Raw genomic sequence first — 24,674 nt, 5'->3', positions numbered from 1 at the left:
AAAGAGTGTCATGCAGCTAATGTTGACTTTGGGGTGTATATGTCATAAAATGGTCTTGAACATCTGCTTCTCCTGCCTCTAATAACTAAGTGCTGGGATTACAGATATGTGTCACAACATCTGACATGGGGATAACTTTTATTATTATATTAATATTCTTTGTCATTAGTTTGTTTAGAAGTTCTTCAAACACCAAGTTTGATTTTGGTAGGTCAGGTATATTTAGATATTTGTCCATTTATCATATTTCTTTTAGTTTATAGGATCAGTGCAACTTTACAAAACAATTAATTATTCTGAAGATTTCAATGGTGTATGTCATAATAATTCCTTTTTGATTCTTGGCTAGTTTGGATTTTCACTCTCATTTTGAATACTTGTCAACTTTTAATCTTTTTAAAGAGCCAACTTTTCTCTTAATGGTCACTTTTTATATTATCCTTTCAAATTTACTTCTTTAATTTCAGCTCTGACTTTTGAAAAATCTCTTCCTTTTGTTGGTTTTGACTTTTTTACCCTTCAAGACTTTGAATTGCATCATTAAGCTATTTATTTGGGATCTCTCTTTCTCCCTTTTGGTATTTCTTCTAGCTCTCTCATCCTGAGGTGACCATAATTGTACCCAGGGGCCATACCTAGTATCCAAAAGATAGAGTTGTTTGAGTTGTGAGCCTGCCACCTGCATTGTAGAATCTTAGCACCCATGGTAGCCCTTCTCTAAAGCTCCACAGGTTAGTCTGCAATGGAGAGTGTTTATAGCTCAGATGCTTTTTCTCTAGCACCTTCATCCACACAAAACACTGGTTCCTTCAAGTCTACATGTGCTTGTGTTTACAAAACTCCAGACATTTTTCACTCATTTACCCATACCTAGATTTATTCATATATTAGCTTTGGGTGACAGAGCATTGAAAAAAGCAGGAGCAGTCCTTACATTTAATGCATTAAGAAGGACAAAAAGGAGATAATTTACAAAATTTGTAACTATGTAACACTACTTCTCAAACATCTGTGACAAATCATCTGATCTGCCAATCTGTCAGCCAATCAATTACCTACCTAACCTTCCTTCCTTCCTTTCTCCCTCCCTCCCTCCCTCCCTCTCTTCCTTCCTTCCTTCCTTCTTTCCTTCCTTCCTTCCGTTCTTTCTCATTCATTGGTGGGGGTTATGTCCATACCATTTCATATGATTATAGTTTGAGCCAATGCAACCTACCACCAAGGATGCAGTTGTGGTACACATTCATTGGCCATAGTCAACAGCTCTTAAATTGGACCTAAATACATACCTGAAGGGAAACTCTGCCTGGTAGTGGAAACCTAGCTAACTACCCAGGGCTAGTGAGGTCATAGATATTGGAGAAGGACCTATAACTACCACATTAGTAAAACAGCATAATCTTTAACTATATTCTAAATATTTATTCTTATACATACAGATAAGCATAGGTCTCACCACTCATCAAAGAAATGTCTCCTTGAGACAGACAGAGGCAATGACAGAAAACAACAACCACTCAATGCAGAGAACAGTGATCACCTGGCCCCAACTGATACATCGACAATATAACTCCTGCATCTAGGGCTCAGGAATCATATTGAAAGAGGAATGCAGAAAGTTTGTAGGGCCAGGACATCAGGGAGTTTTCTGTGAGACTGCACCTCACAGAAAATGCCTGAAAATACATTTATAAAGTCTCACCAACATGACTGCCTTATGAAATGAACAAGAACTGGACATGACAAAGTGGACAGGGAAGAAAAATGACAGGGCCTCAACCCTTGACAAAGAACTACAGGCAGCTAAGAGATGCTCAGAGTAAGAGAAATTGTCTTTCCCAGGGAAGAGTACACCAATTAGTTATCCAATACTAAATGGTCAGTCCTATATACAAGTAACATTATATAGTTCGAGTAGGTTATAGTTAGGAATATGTATGTGTATAGATATACATATATTCGTGTAACAACAATTTTAATGAAAAAAGAGGTCAAGAATTTGAAAGGGAGCAAGGAGGGTAAAGGAGCCTTTAGAGAGGTGGAAGGGTAGAGAGAAATTATGTCATTATATATTATAATCCTCAAAGTAAAAATCAATAAGATTTTAAAATACCACTTAACCTGTTATCCTGTTCATATCTTCCTTGGATTGTCTGGAAATGTCCAGTTGCTATATAAGCATGTATATGTTTACTGTCTGCTTTTGTTTCATTAGAAACTGTCTGTAGGCACAGACCACACTAAGTTGCCCAGTATGTAGTATTGATGTGGACATTTCTGTTTCTTCACAGTTATTTTTTCCTACCCACAAAAAAAAAAAAAAAAAAAAAAAAAAAGTAAAATTGTGAGTCAGATTCCTTGAAATTCGCTGTTTTTATAATTATTCTTTAATTTAGGGCAGTTCATAGAAGACCTCATAGGAGAATCCAAGAGTCCTGATAACATTTTAATAAATTTCACCAGGGCCCACAAGGATCTGTGGGTTCCTTTTTCATTGTTCCGAGGATGTTTTTGTGTAGGCCCAATGGAGGTTCAGGGTCATCTTGCACTATACAAGGTCCTAGTTAGTTTGTTAGTATGGTAATTTTCTAAGGTGCAGTGCCTTGTAGAGGGTAGAAAGAAGAATATTCTCAAAGTGGGTATAAAATTCTCCACTGGGAACCTGGTTACTTCCTCCCACGGAACTCAATGATATTATTTAAACTTTGTGGACCAAAAAAAGTGCTATTATATTTTCATGAAGTCTTTTCTGACCAGGAGATGGAAATGAAAAGGGACACTGAAATTTGAAATAAGTTTTCCCTAGGATTTTAAAGCTGGAACAACAAGCCAATTTCTTAATTGGGAACAGAGCAGCTCTTTGTGACCATTCGTTCATAGTAATTAATAATAAATGACAATGACTCTGGTCCTAATTACAATTACAAATACATTTTTTAAACAAAGACCCTCTAAAATTAAGCAATCAGGAAAATAGGAATTAGTTTACCACAGGACCAGGCAATCCCCCTCTTAGGCATATACCCAAATGATCCACATCCATGCAACAAAGACATCTGTTCAACTATGTTCATAGCAGCATTATTTGTAATAGCAAGAACCTGGAAGCAACCTAGATGCCCCTCAACTGAAGAATGGATAAAGAAGATGTGGCACATCTACACAATGGAATACTACTCTGTAGAAAAAAAATAATGGAATCTTGAAATCCGCAGGCAAGCGGATGGCACTTGAAACCATCCTGAATGAGGTAATCCAATCACAAAAAGAGGAACATGGTATGTACTCACTCATATGTGGATTTTAGACCTAGAGCAAAGGATCACCAGCCTATAATTCACACCACCAGAGGAACTAGGATACAAGGTGTATTCTAAGAGATTCATATAAAGTCCCTCACAGAAGGGGGAAGGGACAAGTCCCCCAGAGCACAGGAGAAGTGGTGGGGCAGTGAATGGAGAGAGAAGTAGGTGAAAGAGAGGGGTAGGAGAGGAAAGCACGTGTGACTAGGAAGATTGAGTCATGGAATAGAGGACAGAAGAGAGAGAGAGACAGAGAGAGAGAGAAAGAGAGAGAGAGAGAGAGAACATAAAAGAGGGAGCCATTATTGGTTTGAAGAGAAAACTGAACCTAAAGAAAGGTCTAGAGACCTACAAGACTGCCACCAACTAACAATTTGAGCAACCATGGAAAGGTTACCATAAATGCCCTTCCCGGAGAGTGAGATCAACAAATAACTTATCCATGGAGCCCTCATCTAATACTTGTTGAAAACAGGATCAAACATCCATACCTAAACACTGAGTTGAACTAGAATCCAGATGCAGATGGAGAGGACAAGACCAGGTTTCAGAAACACATAGACAGCTGGCCTGAACAAGGAGGAGCTAACAGGCCCCCAGACTGATAGCTGGGAATCCAGCATGGGACTGACTCAGGCCCCCATAAATATGGATCTCAGCTAGAAGGACTGAGCAGTCTAAGGGACCTCAGACAGTGGAACCAGGATGTATCCCTGGTGCACAAAGGGACCTTGCAAACACATCCCCCATGGAGGGATACTGCCTTATCCTAGAGACAGGAGAGAAGTCCTAGTCCCTACTTCAAATGACTTGACAGATCTATATGACCCCACCTGGATGGCATTGCCCTACATGTGGAATTGGGGTGGGGGAATAGGAGGGGGGTGGTCAGGGTGCATGTGAGGGGGCAGAGAGGGTAAAAATGAGGGAGGAAGGGAGGGAACTGGGATTGACATGTAAAATAATAAATTAAATAAAAAAATTAAATAAAAAAACTAAGTAATCAGGTTACAGTGTGAGGCTTGAGGTTGCCCTCAAACCCTAGCTAGGTTTGTTGCAAAATGGCTGAAAGAGTGTGATAAATCCTACCCTCTAGCAACCAGGTTGATTGGAGCAAGGCTTTCAGAGGATGTGGTCCGTGAAGAGATCACATGACTTGCTGTTTCTTGTGTCTGATCTGCCTTTAGAAGAGGACATTGCAATAGAGCAGGGAAATCAGCTAACCTTTGGCATCTCGCCAGCTGTGGAGTATATTCTACACAGAATTGAAACAGGCAAATAAGGCCCTCCTGTTATTGTCCGGATCTATGTGTCTGGAAAAAAATCATTCTCACTTAAGAAAAAAAAAAATCCTCAAACAACAACCACTACTTGCCAAGACAAACAAGAAATCCAACAAGTCCACCTTTTAGCCATTTCACCTGATTTTCCTTCAAAATACCAGTGTTTATTTAATAGACCCTCAGCCCCAGGACAGAAACAAACAGATCAATCGCTAGGGTGTTCCATTGTGCCCATCATCCTGAAGTCCGTCGATGGTATTTATCTGAGACTGAAAGTCATCACACGGGGCACAGGTGCAGCTGATGTGGCATGACATTGCTGCTATATAAATAGCTGTGAGTGACAGTGAGGAGGTAGAGAAAATTATGCCAGAGAGCTCCAGGCAGTTAGCCCACCCCCAGTCCTCTGCTTTCTCAGTCATTGCCTGGTCATGGCCACCATGTCTCATCATCGACCTCAATAGCATTTCCTCCCCTCCTGCTCTGCCTGGGGCCAAGATGGAGATGAATATCTAATGGGCCCTAATATCTAATATCTTTCTCCAGTAGGATGAGATCATTTCTTTTTGTTCATTCCTAGCAGGGAGTTAGGCTGATTATACTGACAGGATGCAAGTTCCCACAAGTAAAAGATCTGTTCCTGTTCTGAAATCCAGGAGTGAGGGTTGAGATTTGCAAACTAAAGGGAATTCTCACACAGACCCAACTCAAGGGCAGAAGGCAGTGTGGAGACCCAGCTTGTTGTAGATGTTAGGGAGGATTGATGGTTTCCTTCAAGCTCATGTGTTCAGTAATTCAACAATATGAAATGCTTGAACAAACTTCTGCTGGTCCACACCATGCTGCCTGGTGTTCCAACTGAGTGCCACTCTCAGTGCCATTGGGTAGTGCTGTTGTGAAAAGGAGTAGAAGTCAACAATATTTTGGTGGTGAAGTGAAGCCTCTCCTCTAGGTTCCATAGTCAAAGCTCTGGTAGATGCCTCTGTGTACATATTTTAGTTTTGAGAAGCCACCCAGATGTCCTTAGGATGTGAATATGTTGAATGGTTTTTAATCTGGAGATGTAAAGAAATGTCAGTCTTTGCCATATAGAATGGGGACATACAGGCCAAGAAAGAGTTTTGTCCAAGTCCAGTTAGTTTATTGAAAATACTTACAGGAACATGGGTGACAAAAAGTATCTGGGAAGCTGCTACCCTGGGCAGCATAGAGGCAGCTATATCATTGAAGAAATCTCACCTGTAGCTTGCATCACTCATGAAAAGCTGCACCATTAGAGTCACTGTGTCAGCTACATTGCCAAAGTGTCCCATACCTGTCATTTGCTTATATCTCATATAACCCTAAGGAGAGCATAGATGTCATAAAAGTTCTTGTGAAGCTTCTGACTTCTCTTAGACTTATGTCCCACCCCCTCATCTTCCATGTGATATGACTAGGTTTCATTTCATGAGGGTCACATGGGTGTGAGCACAGCTGCTCTGGGTTGAGACAACAATGGTCAGGACCAACTTCAAAGAATCAGATCAGCCACATATAGAAAGTATATCTACGCACAGATGTTTGCAAAGCCAGGAGGCTTATCTGTTAAGGACACACATTGCTCTAGTTTAAATAACCTGGTGTGTTTTGAATAAACAAGGCTACATCTGTTTATGGCATCTTGCACATAAATAATGCCAAGGAAGACCTGGTGAGTAGGGTGAGATAGGTCTTTTTGAACATGAGATTGCACTTGAGTTAAGCCAAGGGACAATAAGGATAACACTACTCTTGTTCCTTGCCCTGGTGTCTGTGACTTTACCCATAGGGGATACACAATCTACATCATAGAATTCTGCAATTATTGCAACTGAAGCTTAACAATGGTCAGATCCACCACTACCCTGACTCAAGATCATTTTCCCTCATCGATAAAATGAGCCAATTTTGATCTCTGTAGGACTTACCAGGTAAATATGACAATTAGGTTTTGGTTAATTTGACACACTAGAGTCATCTAGAAAGAAGGAAAATTGATGTGTGCGGCCGAGGGGCGCATTATCTGGCCGGCGGCGCAGGCGGGCGGAGCGGGGGAGCGAGCGCCGCGGGCCCGGGCGGCCCCTCAGGTGCATCGAGCACGCGCGGCCGGCGCCCCCCCCCCCCGGGCTCTGTGGACAAGCGCGCTGCCCCCGGGCCCGGTCGGAAAGCAGCCGGGTTGGCCTGCACATTGAGCCAGCCCATCCACATAAGTTGCCTTTTGACAGAACTGTGGCCGTGGCTGTATAGTAGGACCAGCGTCCAGGACTGTGAGGCAGAATGAGCGAAGAAGCATGTCGAACCCGCAGTCAGAAGCGAGCCCTTGACCCAGACCCAACGGAGGATGATGTGGACAGCAAGAAAATGAAAATGGAGAGAGGGTCATTGGAGCTAACTGTAGATGGAGACACCAGGGTGATGCCCGAGCCTGGTGCAGGCCCAGCCCAAGGGTTGCTGAGGACAGCAGAGACCATGGCCTCAGGATCAGGCGAAGGGCTGGTAGGGGACGGGCCTGTGGACATGCGCACCTCACACAGTGACATTAAGTCCGAAGAAGAGACCTCCTTCACCTGATGTGATCGTGCTCTCTGACAGCGAGCAGCCATCAAGCCCAAGGGTGAATGGGCTGACCACAGCAGCCTTGAAGGACACCAGCACTGAGGCGCTCCTGAAAAGTAGCCCAGAAGAACGAGGGGGATGATCAAGCAGTTGAAGGAGGAGTTGAGGCTAGAGGAAGCAAAGCTGGTCCTGTTGAAGAAGCTACGGCAGAGTCAAATACAAAAGGAAGCCACTGTGCAGAAGCCTGCAGCTTCCTCAGGGAGCACCGTGACCACCCCTCCCCCTCTAGTGCGGGGTACCCAGAACATTCTAGCAAGACATCACTTCAGACCTCCTCTGCTCGAATGCCGGGCAGCATCATCCCACCTCCATTGGTCCGAGGTGGCCAGCAGGTGTCTGCTAAGCTGGGACCACAGGCCAGTTCCCAAGTAGTCATGCCGCCGCTTGTCAGAGGGGCCCAGATTCATAACATTAGACAGCATTCCTCCACGGGGCCACCACCTCTCCTCCTAGCCCCCCGTGCCTCAGTGCCCAGCATGCAAATTCAGGGACAGAGGTTCATTCAGCAGGGACTCATCCGTGTCGCCAATGTCCCCAATACCAGTCTGCTTGTCAACATCCCTCAGCCCACTGCAGCCTCGCTGAAGGGGACAACAGTTGCCTCTGCTCAGGCCAGCTCCTCCCCCACCAGTGTGGCCTCTGTGGTTGCATCTGCTGAGTCTCCAGCTAGTCGGCAGGCTGCTGCCAAGCTAGCACTGCGAAAGCAACTGGAGAAGATCCTGCTTGAGATTCCACCTCCCAAGCCCCCTGCTCCAGAGATGAACTTCCTGCCCAGTGCTGCCAACAATGAGTTCATCTACCTAGTCGGCCTGGAGGAGGAGGTGCAGAACCTGCTGGAGACACAAGCAGGCAGGATCTCTGCCAGCGCAGCTGCTGCTGTGTTATCCCGGGAGCCTTACATGTGTGTTCAGTGCAAGACGGACTTCACATGCCGATGGCGGGAGAAGGGTGGAACTGTTATGTGTGAGAACTGCATGACGTCCAACCAAAAGAAGGCCCTGAAGGTGGAACACACCAGTCGGCTGAAGGCTGCCTTTGTGAAGGCACTACAGCAGGAACAGGAGATGGAGCAGCGACTGCTGCAGCAGGACCAAGGCTGAGCCTGCAGCCCCACATCCCATGCTGAAGCAGGTCATAAAGCCCCGACGTAAGTTGGCGTTCCGCTCAGGAGAGGCCGGTGACTGGAGTAACCGGGCTGTGCTACAGGCTTCCAGTCAGCTGTCCCGGGGCTCCACCACAACATCTCATGGTGTTCTGCACACATTCAGCCAGTCACCCAAACTGCAGAATGCTGCCTCAGCTACGGCCCTGGTAAGCAAGACTGGCAGACATTCCGAGAGAGCTGTGAGCACCAGCAAGGGCACCACCTCCAACTGGAAAAAGACAACCCTGAGCACAGGTGGGACCCTCACGTTCGTCAGCCCAAGCTTGGCAGTGCATAAGACTTCCTCAGCTGTGGACCGTCAGCGAGAGTACCTCCTGGACATGATCCCTCCACGCTCCATCCCCCAATCAGCCACGTAGAAATAGTATGAGCCCGGCCCAGCTGCGGACAGGCCCTCTGCTCTCCCGAGGCCCCTGGTCTAGGACACACAGACCACCCTCCTAACCAGTTGCCTGAGACAGCTCAGGCCTTGGCTAATTAGCCCTGCGGTGTTCAGAAGAGGGTACCACCCTGGTGCCTGGGATCAGAACCAGGGACCCTCCCCTGCGGGCCTTCTCCTTTCTTTTTGCCTTTAGTTTGCCCGACACCAGCAGAAACTTGGACCTTGGGGCCAGCTCTGCCTGGCCAGCATGGGTGGGAGCTCACCCTGGACACTGTGACATGCCTGGGCCAGGCTGGCACCAGGGGCTCCCAAAGTTGAGCCAGGGTTTTGTTTTCTTTTGGCTTTTCCCGTTTTAGCTCCCCAGTCTCTGCCTCCTCTTGGCCATCTATAGGTTGAAGTTTGGGTTTTTGTTTTTTCTTTTTTAATCACCTCACAATGATGATGGAATTTGAAGTGAACTGTGTAGACCCAGCCAGGGTCCGTGTTACACGCGGTGCAGTACTGGCAGGCCCGGGGTGGCAGTGCCCAGGGGTGACAGGTGCCACCATGGCTCCAGTCATGTCTGTTGCTACAGCCCAGACTCTGTCAGACACTCAGGTGCCAGGGGGTGCTGGGCCTGCTGTGCTGGAACCAGAGCTGGCTGCTGGCAGGGAGGATACTGGGTTATTTTTTTGTGATTTTTTTATTAAAATTGCTTTCCTTTTCCTCTTCATTTTGGTGGACACAAACAAGCTCAAGGTACCCGAGGGGCACCCAAGTAGGCCCAGAGAGAAACCCCCACAGGGGCCTAGGGTTGACAGGGTTTACTTCAATGACTTCTCAGTCCACAGGGATGTCTTTGAAAGGGCCAGGTCTACTTTAGTTTTGTCTCCCCCCCCCCCATTCCCCTCTTTAAAAACTGGTTTCATGGTAAATGGCAGAAACAGCACCGTGTCCAACCTGCCCAGAGCGGCCTGGCCTGCCACTCGTCTGCAGTGATTGGTCACTGTTGGGTCCCAACCAGCCCTGGCTTCCCTTGACATAATACAGTTAGGGACTTTAATTTAAACCCTTGTTCTGCAGACACACCCTCTGCAGACACGCCCCTGCCTCCTCCTAATAAAGGCTCATTTAATCCCGTAAAAAAAGAAAAAAAAAAAAAAAAAAAAAAAAAAAAAAAGAAAGAGGGAAAATTGTTTCTTTTTAACTATATGATCTTTTGGGGGCCTCATCCCAGCACTCAAATAAATCATATATTCAGATGTTTATTATTACTTATAAATGCCCAGTTTAGCTTGCTTCTTTCTTGTTAGCTTTTCTTAACTTATCTTTTGCTTCTGTGCTTTTATCTTTCTCTTACTTGTGTAAATCTTACTTTCACTCTCACTCCATGGCTGGGTATGGTTGGATTGTTAGTCCCTGAAGTCCTCCTCTGCCTTCTCTCATTCCTTGATATTTTTCTCTCCTATTTTTACTCTCTGCCTGCCAGCCCCGCCTATCCTTGCTCCTGCCTCACTATTGACCTTTCAGCTCTTTATTAGACCATCAGGTGTTTTAGACAGGCAAAGTAACACAGCTTCACAGAGTTAAACAAATTAAACATAAAAATTTAACACATATTTGTATCATTAAAACAAATGTTTCACATCATAAACAAATGCAACACATCTTAAAATAATATTCTACAACAAGAGAACATTAATTGAGAAATTGCTTCCATTGGGTTGGCCCCTGGGCATATTTATGATATATTTTCTTAATTGCTAATTTATGTAGGAAGGCCAGGCCCACTGTTGGTGGTGCTATTCCTGGGATGCTGGGCCTGAGCTGTAAAATAAAAGCAGTTGAACAAGCCAGAGGAAACAAGACAGTGGCAGCATTCATTTATGGTATTGCTTCCACTTGTGCTTGAGTTCCTATGCCAACTTCCTTTAATGGTGGACTGTGTGTGGAAGCATAAGACAAGGAAACCCCAACTTCTGGCCTCATTGGTATGAGTTACCATGTTTATCCAACAGTGGAAACCAAACTAGTGCAGTAACTCGTTTAGTTCTACAGCCATGCTTATATATGACAATGTACAAGGTGAACTCTGTGTGTATATAACCAGTGTCAGGGTGAGTGGAATTATCTGTACTGCAGGACTCTCAAATAGCATCTGAAAAACCCAGCTTTGCTACTGAGGAGAATGCAACCATACCTATATCCTCAAATTCACTGTGCATGCCTTCAGCAAGCCCTTTGTCTGAGGGACTAAAACTTAGATACTTGTTAAAGTAGCTTGCATTTTAATCATTTCTTTATTCACTTTATTTTTGATGTTTCCAATATTTTATTGAGTCATTCAGCAGATATATATAATGATAAACAGTTGCTAAAACCACTATCTGGACGTATATAAGTTTAATATTTAGAAGCTTTGTTTACTCCATTCAGTAATTATTGATTGACACTTTCAATAATATTCTCATCCTGTGAACAGTACATCCTCTCTTTAGGAGAAAAGAACAGTAGTTCTTTGCTCAGCATCTCAGGAGTGAAGTATTACTAATTTGTGCCTGCTTAGAAGACAACCTGACCTCATTTTTCAAAAAAAAGGGAAGTGATCTGTGTTCTCCTAGCCCATTCGTAGATGTCTGCAAGGTCACAGCCGTATACTCATGCAAGAATCCTAAGGAAAGTGCAGAGTTTCTGAGTAAACTTTACCATCACTTTATGACTGCTGATGCAATATTTTGCATTAACCTTTATTTCTCTCTTGTTTCCCTGTTGCTTATTCTTTAGGCTTTAGCTTTTATGTTCCCTCTTCCAGGCAACAGTCTGATTACAGCAGCTAAGTGAGACATATCTGTGGGCATCACTACCCGTTTGCCTGTTTTATGGAGGCCTGGGGGCTTCACAATTCCCTCTCCAGACCTCGACGACCCTCTTGGAAAGCAAGTATCAAGCATTGTCTCTCCTGAATTTTCCCCAAGCTGTGAACAAATCGTTATCATTTCTGATGACTCTATGATACTTCACTAGCCAGGCCGGGTACCAATTTGGTAGGAGGACCCAATTCGGGGGTTAGCTTATTGGAACTTGCTGTGCAGGTAAAGACTTCATGTGTGTAGTACTTGAGGCCCATTTTCAGTTGTCCCTGCTCTATAGAGTTGTCTTTATTGTTCACTTGGGGGGGGGTGCTGGTTCTTGCTCCTATCCCTGCCAGTTTTTCCTATTGGAACTTTGCATGTGTCAGTTTACTCATAGATGCTGAGATTGTGTCACAATTTCAACTCAATGAAAGCAATCTTCCTAATAAGCAACAGATCCCTTCTGCCAGCCAACTGTCCCCTCTCCTAGCCTGCAGGTTCTATTTCCTGGGTGCTCTGTAACCGCTGGGGCTCTCTCTGTAGTGGGCTCTCCCTTCTTAAGTTAATAGCAGTGTCCCAGATACATGCATAACAGGTTTCCAATTTATTTCTTTTCAACAGCCCTTGGCGAACAGTTCTTCCCCCAACTTTCTCTTTTTTATTGCTTGCCTTTACTTTATCTGCTAAATCCCTGCTTGTGGGTCCCTAGCTGCCTTTTTAGCACCTGCCCTTGTTAATATCTCAGTGTTGTTGCAGTTGCTGCCGTGGGGTCTTAATGAAGAACAGGTGGATATTATCAGCTCACATTCAGGGAATAAGATGGGAAGGCAGACTATTACCAACCACAGCATTATATAGGTTATCTCATTTAAAACAACCCTTTTTCAGTAAATACTATTTCTCTGACTTTAAGATGAGGGGGAAAAACCCTATCCCCAGGAAAGCCTCTAAATACCATTCCTTTGAAATTCCCTGTAAGATTTGATGTCTCCTCTGCTCAAGTTCTTCCAACAGAGTCTATTATCTATTACAGAGTAAAGATCACATTCTTGAACCCAACAGTCAAAAGGCCTGTCTATCTGTTTTCTGTTCTGCTGCTTACCCCTTTATAAATACCCAGCCATAATTAAACAGGTGTTTTTGCTCTCTTGCAAATGTCTCTATCCCTTTCCAATTTCTATGCTGCTGCCCCTTCAATTCCTTCCTCACATCACTTTAGGTTCCCCTAAAGCAACAGTATAAAGCAGCAGCTTAAAAGCCACAAACCCTGGGGAAAAAAAAAAGATACCAGCCTCTGGGTTAGAGACAATTGCCCCTGCTCCAGCTAACCTGGCCCTTTCCCTTAGTCCTTAAGAATCAATCATGTTATGCATCATTGCCTGTCTGAAATGGTGACCTCCTCATGAGGTGAGACTCATGCCTGACTCTAATTCAGCATCCTGTAGTAGGACCAGAGAAATGCCTTTCTAAGAGCTGACATTGTAAAACAATAAAATTTGCTCAATTGATCATTTTGAGAAGTCACTCCATCTTCCTGTAAGCACCATCTCCATCTGTGGTTAATAACTAGTACTAATGGAGACATTTTTGACTAAAACATATGAAACCAAAACATGGTGCTAAATAATTAGCATCCTAAAAATGTTGCTTAATGAGGGTAATTCTTTACCTCCTAAAATGGTTTATTTCCAGGGACTGCATTTGGTTAAATAAGCATGGTTTTCTCTAATCTACATTCAAAGTTACAAAGTAGCATTTTCCTCTTGAATAGGGAATTCCAGTCACTATTACACAAGAATGGCCACATTAAAAGTGAGGTGTGATTTCCAAATAATTCATTTAGTGTTAGCTTCTCTCAATTGGCTCACATTCAATCATTGAGTTAATCACTCCTTTGATCAACATACAGTTATATTCCTAGCCAGGTATCTTTCCTGAATTCTAGACCTGTATATCCATTCATCAGCTCAGCAATTCTACCTGGATGACCTATAGTCTACAGGAACCTAAGATACTATAATTGAATTTATAATTCCATGCCCCTTGTGCGGAAGCTGAGCTAAGCCACATATAATCTATTCTGTACACGTTATCTAAATCAAAGAGTAGTGCCCATATATTTTCTTAGTATATCTGGTCATTATCTTTTATTTCTTTTCTTCTCTTCCTCAGTCCTATATAAATAATCAGTTAATGGGTACTATTGATCCTATTGCTGGATTAGCAATAGTATAGTTGTTTTTTTTTTACCCCTACTTCTACCATGTATTGTCTGACATTTTGTTGAATAAAGTAAGAAATGGATATCATTAATAATCAATTTAGTATATGATGCCTGACAACAAACCAGGTTCTTTTTATGTATCGCCTCATTTAACATGCTCAAAAACCCTATAAAGAAAGGCTTTTCAGACAAAATGTTTCTATATGAGGAAACGAAGACTTAGAAAGTTGAACTGCCTAAGGTGTCACAGCTTCTAAGTGGCAAAATGGGATTTAAAGTGAGTCCCTGTAACTCCAAAGTCTAATCTTTCTTCACTATGTGTTGCCTCCCAGTGAAGAAAATGACATTTTTGATTTAAAACATTCATTAGTTTATTCAGCACATCCATTGGACCAGACTTTCTTTTTGTTTCAGGCTTCAATGGTATAATGATGAATACATTCTGAAAAGAAGCCTTGAGGCTGTGAGGATTGGCTAGGTTATGCTTCAGTAACAAACATCTTGAGAATCTCAGTCGCTTCATTATGTAATTTTTATTCTATGTGCCTGAGCAAATGTGTGTGTGTGCAAAGACTCACTCACACACACACACACACACACACACACACACACACACACACACACACTGCAGGATCACCCAGCCAGGACTCTGTTATATCCACACTCTCACTTTAAGACTCGGGATGATAGAACAGCCACTTCCTAGAACATGGCTGATGACCTTGATAGTTTTGAGGCTAGAGCTTGGTTATACAAGTGGTGGGTCCTATAACCCTCTAACTGGAACTGCTGTCATCCCCTTAGAAGCTCATTATTCACTGGCCAAAGAAAGTCACACGTCTGCAAGCCAGGATGTGGCAGGAGGGTAATAAACATTCTTAATAACAACATAATTTTGCACCACCAGCAAATCCATAAATCATAAAAGGCTAAACATTTACTTTGCTTGCGGGGGTGGGGAAAATCTTAGTTTCTTCCCCTTCATCAGAATGTCCCAAGGAAGAACAATTTACCACTAGGAGTGCTTAAGAGTTTAAGGTGCTGACTGTCTTTCTGGTACTTGCTGTTTATCTGAGTATGTACATATGGGGAGAGATATTCCTTAGGAAGGAGCTTGTCCGTGTCCCTCTTTGTTCTGTGATATTTGATAGAATTGACTAACTAGAACAATACCTTCTGTTTGTAACTACATCTTTTCTCCCCTCTTTTCTCTAGTCTCTCTTGATGAGGCCCATATGATGTCAGCAAGAGGGAAGTTTGAACTTCCCAGTAGAGCAAAAGAAGAAATCGGAGGTCCTAAATTGGCTTCAAGCAAGACCTTATTCTCAAATTAATTTAAAAACCAATTTTGAGGTTATAATATAATTACAACATTTCATCCTTTCTTTTTCTTCCCCCTAAACCTTCCCACATACTCATTCTGATTTGTCCTTATACCCACAAAGAAGTGTAGAATTCTCCCCTCCTCAAGGAAACTTTTCTTTGCAATGGATAGAGATCATTACAGAAAACCACTACCAATTAAATGTAAAGTTGTGTGTCCAGTCCCAAGGGAAATAGCTAAAAAACATGTTCTCACCTAAAGTTCCAGAAATGTTTTTGAAGAGGGGCAGAAACAACACACAAATCAGAGGATCAGGGAGTTTGCTGTGAGATTGTATCTCCTCATTACATCAAGAAATACACCCATAAAGTCTCATCAACATGACTGCTCAAACACAAGCTGAACAAGGACAACACATATGGACATGCCAAACTAGTTGAGGAAAAGCCCATGAGGCTTCAGCCCTACTTAAAGAACTATACACAATTGAGAAAAGACAGGTGTGGAAAGTATGTTCCTCCCCAGGGATGAGCGTACCAGTTGGTTGTCAAACTCAGTTTTTCAGGAGGCTTGACATTGTGGTGGGTGGGAAGGGTGGTTGCTCTGAGTTAATAGTAATACCTTGTTTTCCAATAGGCTGCAATTTCCTGAGTTCCTTTCTCTCAGAACTCTTCTGGGACAAACTGATTAGAAGGATTCAGTGATTCCTTTTTGGATTTGTCTTAAAACCATCAAATTTCCATCATGGCTCATCACCCAAGGAGATGGAGACAGAAGTGAATTTTATAATCACAGATGAAAACATACACAAACATATTCTGCATATGGGCATTCAGAGAAGTATGGGTTACCCTGGTCCTGAAGCCGGGCATGAATGAGTAGAGTGAACAGAACAACAACTACACACATTCAAGGGAGACTGTGTAGCAGTGTAGCAACTGGATGACTGCTACAGTTTCAGATATCACATGGACCCATGGTAGAAAGGAAAGTTCACTCTCAGTGCATACTTAATAGGAAAGAACTCTCTTAACTGAATATATGTAGGTCAATCATTCAATAAGGCTTTGGTGCAGTTGTGAAATCATGATCTACCTTGCATGACAAAATGGAGAGTTAAATATTCTTTCTAATGTTTTGTATTAAATTTAGGATTAGAACAAGCTTAGTGAGGGAGGAAGAAGAGATTAAAGAGTAGTGAAAATTAGCTCTGGGGCACAAACGGATGTAACTGGAGGTTCAGTTGACTGATTTGTTGAGGATCTGTGTATTTTAAAATTGGTTTGCATTGTGTTACATATTTTCTCTTCATTGTCTTAATTCTTTTTTAAAGACCGAAGCACTAAGTTTGAAGTGTTTGTTTTGGGGAAAGGGGAAACATTCTCTGATCTCTGTTGTCTGTGTTGAGTTTGGTATTAGGCACATTGGAGAGTTTACCAATGAAGCCCTGAAGAATTATTGGAAATCAGGAAGGATACATTGGAACTTATCAAAGACTTGAGATGGAGGCTTGGAATGACTTGATATCATTTTCAAAGGACAGAAGTCCTAAGATGACATGTGGGCCACATGCAAAATGTTGCATTAAATATTTCTAAATGCCAATCTTTGCCCATATTTCTGATAATTTCCTGTGTATAAATTCCCATAAGAGAAATTACTGACTAGAGGTTGTGGACATGTAACAAACTCTAGAAATGCATTGCCAAATCTGTGACATTGTTCACTTCCCTGCACCCTTGCCAACAATAGGGAGTGAGTACTGATGTACAGATTCAGAGTCCCCAGGATTGGCATGATGCTGTTGGCCCTGAGAAAGACTATTTTCCCCTAGAAGTTTCTGCTTACCTCTATCTTCACCCAGTATCCCTATCCTGGATGGCTTTTATTGTTTCTGGGTTAGGAAAGTAAGAAAACTGTGTAGGAGAAGAAGGATGGAAAGAACCTTGAAACAGTGAGGAATTCACAAAGCCTTAGCTTCTTTCCTCAGAAATTAAATATCTGGGAAGTATCCTTGTGGCTCCATGTTCTCTGGGGGGGAGTGTATAATACCTCTTATTCTCTGCCTCATCGCAAGCTGTCAGCCTCATTGTTTGGACACACACACACACACACACACACACATGCACGCACGCATGCGCACGCGCGCGCACACACACACACACACACACACACACACACATATACACACACACACCATTTTCTGATTCTGCAGAGCCATTGCAGGTTGCAAATATATGTTACCCAGACAGATCTCACCAAAGGGTTTTTTTTTTTCTTTAGAGTCCAGGGATACCTGCATTGAATGGTGCTCTTATTTAGAGAGAATCTATTCTTTCCTTTGACCACTGGGATTAGAGGCAGGTAGATCATTCACAGGAAACAGAATCCAGCACAGCAGTGCAATCCTGGCTGTGTTTGGGCTCCAGGGCAGAAACTCAATGAGCAGTAACACTAGGGGAAAATAGCTAATCAGAGAGTATTATATTTCCTCTCTACATCCTATGTGATCACCATGGATATCTGGTGGACAGTGCACAAAAAATTCATGCTGGGTCACATGCAATAGGAATTCTTCTCACAGGAATCCCTTATGGTTTCATAGTTCACAATGTCCTCCAGAAGAAAATCACCAAGCTCTACAACCCACTTGACCTAAATTCGTGTGTGTGTGTGTGTGTGTGTGTGTGTGTGTGTGTGTGTGTGTGTGAGCTAGCACAGACACATGTTTATACTAATTTGTGTTTAATAAACTAATAAGGGCAACTTCATATGTGATGTTATTGACATTGTTATCATCTCAATTTCATTTAGCATCATCAGAGTCTCACTGATTCACTCACAATGTTCAGTTCTATTGCTCAGCTCTTTGGAATGCACCGGCAAGAGCAGAACCTTATCCATCAGTCACCTTTGTAATCCCAGTGCACATAGAGAGTGCTTGGAGATACTCAGCATTTTATTTTCCAGCTGAGCAACTTTGTGCAAGAATGAATAGTATAATATTATCATTATTCTATGCAAGGTGCCCCTTTTGTTTCATTTCCTTCTAAATTTATTACTTTCTTTTCAAAAATCTCATTCCCTTTCTTGCAAAAGCATTCTCCTTCTCTGCCTTGTGTAATTTCCAAATGTATTAATTATCTATGTATCATTGAAGGCTCTTATGTACGTTTTAATTAATATGAATATAGTAATTTACTGAAATCTCTTTCTGTTTTTACTTTATGGTCTCACATTATTCTATGCAAAACTCATTGGTAATCTATGGCCATTACAGAGTTTCTTAGTGGACTTCTATTTCATGTGTCTGTAGGTATCTAGGTTGTTGCCATCCTCCATTAGTCCCAAATAATGGGGGCTCTCTTAGTTGCTTTTCTATCGATGTGTTAAATTACCCCAATGAAGACAGTTTAGGGAGGGAAGAGTTTATTTTGGTTTACAGTTTGAAGTTTATGTTCCATCATGGCAGAGAAATCACAATGGGAGGAGCCACAATCAGACTCTCATGGTTCACTTTTATCCAGTCCCAAATGCTAGCCCCAGGAACAATACCTAGATGGGTATGCCATACTACTCCAGTTTCCTTTATAAGATACTCTCTCACAAGCCTACCCAGAGGCCCATCTCCTGGATTACTCTAGAGTTCATCAGGTTGACAACTGAGATTGAGCATCAGAGGGACAAAGACATCTTCATAGAAACTTCTTTGGGTACCGAAGAGAAGGCTTCTTTGCAATATGCACTCTGGAATAGGATGATAGCAAGGTAATGGGTGATGTATATGTTTAATATCCATAGGTTTTGCCATAATCTCTCCAAGACATTTCAATTCCAAGCATTTCTTGTACCTACCTACTTTCTAAACTTTGCTTATAAGATTGTCACCTATGACTGAACATAACTATAATTATTAGTTCTTTAGATCTCCGAGTTACTTATTTGTATCTGTTACCAATTAGAATTAGTTGTATTATCTCTTCCTGGCTGACAAACAGAAATTCTTCATATATCTAGAAACTAAATCTTCACTGATGTCTTCATTCCTGCTGTTTCCACTGCTACCTTTGTATACAGTGGCATTTGAGGAACAGCAATCTTTGTTTAATATGTTTTCCTTGTGGTTTATATATTTTTAGTTTTCTTTAATTAAACATTTAAACTATAAAGTATATATCTTTTCCATCTGAGATAAGTAGGTACTCTGCTCAACTTCTTCTGTAAATTTCATAATGTTGCCTCTAGAATATGGTTTTAAAGTTCACATATTTATCTAAACTTGGGTAATGAGACAGAAGAGCAGTACAAATTAGTGGAATATCTTGTGACTCTTTCTGCGGCATTGGGAACAGAAGTCTTTCCATCACATGTAAGTTGCCAAAGAAATGATTTAATCCAACTCTACCTATGAGCGTATTAGGGTTACTTAGAGAAATGTGGGTGAGGCTTGGTCATTTGCATTACTATCCCCCCCACTCAACCACAGGTGACAGCTAATGAAATTGGTATGTCCAGAGTGTCCTGGTCCTGCATAGCTTGCAGGAAACTCTCTAGCAGGGTCTCCTATTCCTCAGAAATTATTGATTATGCAAACTCTGAGGGAAGTCTCTTAAGTCTTATAACTTTTTTGAGCCTGTTAACTTTCATGATGAGCTTCCTTAGTCTCAGAATTTCCTTCCTTCTAGGAGAGCATGTCTCAATTCAGAGGGGGCAGTTACTCCATGTGGAAGAATAACAGGCAACTTTGAAAATATTGGGGGAAGAATTTGCTCAGATATAAAGAAATTCTAGGAAAATGAACTATAGACATTAACATAATACTGTTTTTATTTTAGTTAAAATATAATTATACAATTTTCCCTTCTTCCCTTTATTCCCACAGCCCCTCCCATGACATCTCCCTTTAGCCCTTTTCATGTTCCCTTTCAGCCCCTCTTGCCTTTGTCTTTGATTGTCACCTTTTTCAATATATCTTTACCTGTCTTCTGCTCTTGGTAATTCTATTTATTTTAAAGTTTTGCCTAACTAATGCAAAGAGTAGGCAAGTAGCTTAGTGGTAGAACACTTGCCTAGCATGTGCTAGGCCTACTACTACTGCAAAGTAAAACAAAACCCACAACCACAATAACAGCAAAATACCTCCATGCAGAAGAGTAAATATTCTCTTCAGTTACCTTACTTTGTCTTTGAAGTCATCTTTATAAACAAAGAATCATCATGTTCCTTGGTTAGTGCTGGCAATATGAATTAAGAAGTGAATCTTAGGTACTAGATTGTCCCTTTTGGTGAGTTTATTTGGTGCAGGGCCTCATGTGTTGAAACTCTGCTCAACCACTCCTATATGCTTTCTCAGAGGATTTCCTTATCCCTTTCTGTTCCAACAGATCACACCCTGTGGTACTGTTGTGTATAGGATGTCAATGCCATTCCTACAGTGTAATGAAAAAAAAATCCAGAAAAGCAAATTGCAGGGGCTTATGAGTGGCATACACACCAGTTGGCTCATTACAGAGCTCTGATGTACCAGGCCACCACCTAACTTCATTTCTCAGAAAATGCATGCACACTTTGCTTCATTTGGGGTCCCTTGTTTAAGCTTATATTTTTTCTCATTTCTGAACTTTATTGTTGGCTGTGGAGGTGCTCCAAGTCTGTTCTTGGCTGTGATAGGAAGAACTGGAAATGAGTCAGGAGCCTGTCACTTTGGGCATCTGGTGCTGGGGGTTGTGCTCATCAAGCTATAACTATGGCCTGCTTTGAGCTCTTTTACTGTGTTACATTATTTTATTCAGATGCCACTTGCCATCTTTTGGGTTTAAAAATACTTCAAACATTTAGTCTTGTTTTATACATGATTATAACAACAGATTTTTTGCAAATAATAATGTTAAGTACAGTAATTATCTTTATGAAGTTCTATGTGCCCCTAATTAATTAGATCGTCTAGCATCCTTGCAAAAGAAGTTGTGCCTATTTCATGTTACAGATGAAGAAAACACAGAAAAGTTGTGAGACACTCATAGCTACAGTTGTTGCTGGTAGCATCTCCTAAGACACATTTGTAGACATTTAACAACTTGCAATGAGATTTCCAGGTCTGGTGTCCTTGGCTTTTCTGGGAACTGCTTCCCAGGCTTTTGGTAGCTGTGTGCTGAATTGAGTCCCTAAAAGCACAAAGTCCATGTTATCACCTCCACTTCCTGCTTTAAATGTATGTGTGGGGTAGAAAAATCTAAGAATAGGAACTCAGAGACTAGACTTCTGGCCCTGATCACATGACCACGTGAGTGCACTCCTTTGGGTCAGAGTTCTTTTGCCCATGGGTTTCAGGCTTCGGTTCTATGGTGGAGGGCTTTCTTTTTACTCACTTGGCTGTAAAGACTTTGGAGTGTGGAGCAGGGGTGCTGATGGCACATGCCTTTAATCCCAGCACTGAGGAGACAGATGCAGGCATGTCTCTTTGAGTTTGAGAACAGCCTGGTCTGTAAAAGCTAGTTTCAGGACAGGCTCCAAAGATATACAGGGAAACCCTGTCTTGAAAAACAAAACAAAGAATGAAAAAAGACTTTGGAGTTTGTTATGACCTGAGGGTTCAAGAAGTCTCCACTTTCTGACTTACACCCAGGAGAAGGGAATAACTAAATCTCCTCCACTCTGAAATGTTTCTCCATCAAACACTTAGAAGATTTCTTCCAAGACAATAGAGGTCAATAGCAGGATTGAGGTTTGTGGTTGTGATGCTGACATTCATTTTCTCCATTTCTCTCTCCTAAACTTAATGAGACTTCTTCACCTTCCAGTCCTTTCTCCTATCTCTTCCTGCTCCCTATTCATTGGATGCCTTTTGAAAATGTGCAGATTGACACTGAGCCATTGCCCACAGAAGATGCTCATGGAGTACTGGTAATTAATAAGCTGGTTGTGTTCACTTTCGTAATTATACTCTATCAACAGTATCAGTGCCTTCCACTGTTTTACATTCAAGACACAGATCTTTTACCTTTTAAAGTATGTCTGTTGTAGGCTAGGTAAAATTTGTGTAGGAGGTGAACTGATGATAGCACTGGTTAGAAGGATGAGAATAAGGAGAGTATGTAGCTGAAAGCCACTTCAGAGTGAAAACCTCTGATGCTGGTGGATCAGTGGGGGATGACTAGAAATCTCTGCATCCCAACTTTGGGGGTTATTGTAGAACTCCCTGCTGTGGCTCAGATGACTGCATTCCTGTATGGAGATGCTTGAGAAATAAAGGGGATCTGGAATGCACTCATCCTTCAGCAACTCTATAGCAGTATCTATTTTGACAAAATAAACTGTGGATTTATCCTAAGGACTCAGGCAGCAGAGACTGTGGCCACATCACTGTTGCTGTGCTTGAAGACTTTTTCTCTCAGTAATGAGAGTGTTGCATGAGCAGGCCTTTCCCCAACTGCACTGGCAACAGGACAACTTGTGCAGGGATGGATTTTTCTTCATTGATTCTAATCTTCTTCCTGACTGACTGTCTTGGCTGCTTTGACATATTGAACACTGAATAGTCCCTGAATAATTCTTGAACATTTGGGGATCGTTTTTATTTTTACAAGACAGCAGAATCCAATGAAATGATTTATCCATGTACCAAAGAGGGGGGTCATTCTGGGAAAAAACAGAGACTCAAAGGAAAATTAAAAAAAAAATACACTGAACAAAAGATTCACACCCAGTCTTCAGTAATTTCATAATTTGGTAAGGATCCACAGCCTCATGTAGAGATGAACATTAATGGATAAAGGGCTTTCACAGCTGTGACTTCAGCCATGATTGATGAGAAAATGCTACTGGAGGAAAAAAAGGAAAATGAATATTTATTAATGGAATAGTGTTGGGGGCTTAAAATCCAAGGAGATCCATCATTTTAAATTCAAGGTTGGATGCATTCAGAACAGAATGTTCAATACAATGGCCCCATAGCTGAGCCATGGGCTAGAAAATTCACAGGCTCTGCTGTCATTTGGAACATGGGGGAACTTTCTGGATATGTTTTCTTGTGTCAGTCCCTGTCGACACCACCTGGAGTGAAAAACATTTCATCAGTAATCGTTAGGACAACAATTGCCTCACCTGTTAGAACATGTGGAGTGATGTGGGCTGGTCATCCATCCAGAAATTAATATATCATGCCTGCATACTTTCCCTGACAATGATAGTGTTAGCCTCTGTGCTGACAGCTAGGGAATTATTAGGAAGCTTTTCTTCCTAACATGACTTCATTAGTTCTCCCTTGAACTTCACAAGGGCAGTGCTTAGCCAACAAGCAGCACATTGTGCAATCTTGTGCATTTTCTGTCCAGAGAATCCTCTGAAATGCTTGCTCCCTTTAGATCAATGAATTTATTAAGACCTAGAAAAGTCTGTTTCTTTTTGGTGAGCCACCACTTGCCTGCTTTTACTTCATAAAAAGTTGAAGATGGGAACTCTCAGGCAGGCATTGTTGATCTCTTTTGTGATGGTATCATGTTCCATGTGAACAGCTTGTTCAGATAATTAACAACACTGATATTGTGTCTTAAGGCTTTGACAGGGAAGGAGAAATTGATGAATGACATTTAACTGCCTAATTTAACTTAAGGTGTTGAAGTAGTACTGGAAGCTACTATGTGTGGGTTTCAGCTAATGGACAGCACCTAAACATAGCACCTTATCCCAAAATAACCATATGCACACAATCTCATCATTGCATTGGCTTCAATAAGACATATTTTTATTTTTAGACTATGGGAAAAGTGTCATAGTGGTACTATAAATAAACCTACACAAAACTTTTGATATCACTGTCTAGCTAGAAAGTCTGGCTCTTTGTACTGTCATAATCATGTTGCATCTAATGAGCTAATCTTAGACTACAGAAGTTGACTCTGACCAGTTGGTGGTATATGCTGTTGCACAGCATAAGTTGCTATTCTGTTAGACATGGTGTTTTAATTTATTTTAAACCACTGATCTGTCCCAATCCAATGATAGCTTTTACAACCAAAAGCATCCAGTGTTTAATTTCTAGTCTAAAGCAGTCAAAGATTGATCTCTTTGCTTAATAGTCAGGCCAGAAGAGGAATTTCCTCTTATTCTTGGGATGGCTAGTCTTTTTTTTGGGGGGGGGAAGCAATCTGCTTTGATCAATCTACCAATTTATATATTAACCTCTTCCAAAAACATCCTCTCAGACATACACAGAGTAATGTCTTGCCAGATACATAGACACCCCAGGGTCCAATCAAGTCAATACAAAAAATGAAGCATCACAGAGCTCTAGGAAACTAACAGACACAGTAATTCCTAATAGAATTCATAAAGAGGGTGTGCTGGAGAAATATTTTGATTGAAATCAGAGGATCTAATGACTGGTGAGCTCTAAGAAAGCAGAGGTGAGTAAATTACCATGCAATAATTTCTACCTTAGATGAGGGAGGAGATGGCATACCAAGGAAATGGAACAGAGCATAAAGTAATGACACACATAGTACATAAGTACACACACAATGCTTTT

At 41.9% G+C, this 24,674-nt stretch overlaps 1 protein-coding gene across 1 annotated transcript; it reads left to right on the top strand.

The window, feature by feature from the left end:
* Positions 1-6,841: 6,841 nt before the first annotated feature.
* LOC127220031 (transcriptional repressor p66 alpha-like) lies at positions 6,842-9,209 on the top strand. The gene is given in 5 exon segments (XM_051181689.1): positions 6,842-7,156; positions 7,158-7,293; positions 7,296-7,469; positions 7,472-8,309; positions 8,311-9,209. Coding segments are annotated over 5 exon segments (1,857 nt in total). The 5' UTR covers positions 6,842-6,883; the 3' UTR covers positions 8,747-9,209.
* The last annotated feature ends 15,465 nt before the right edge of the window (positions 9,210-24,674 follow it).

This window comes from Phodopus roborovskii, unplaced genomic scaffold (genome assembly GCF_943737965.1).
Source record: "Phodopus roborovskii unplaced genomic scaffold, PHOROB, whole genome shotgun sequence".
NCBI lineage: Eukaryota > Metazoa > Chordata > Mammalia > Rodentia > Cricetidae > Phodopus > Phodopus roborovskii.
This window is presented reverse-complemented; position numbering and strand designations above follow the sequence as displayed.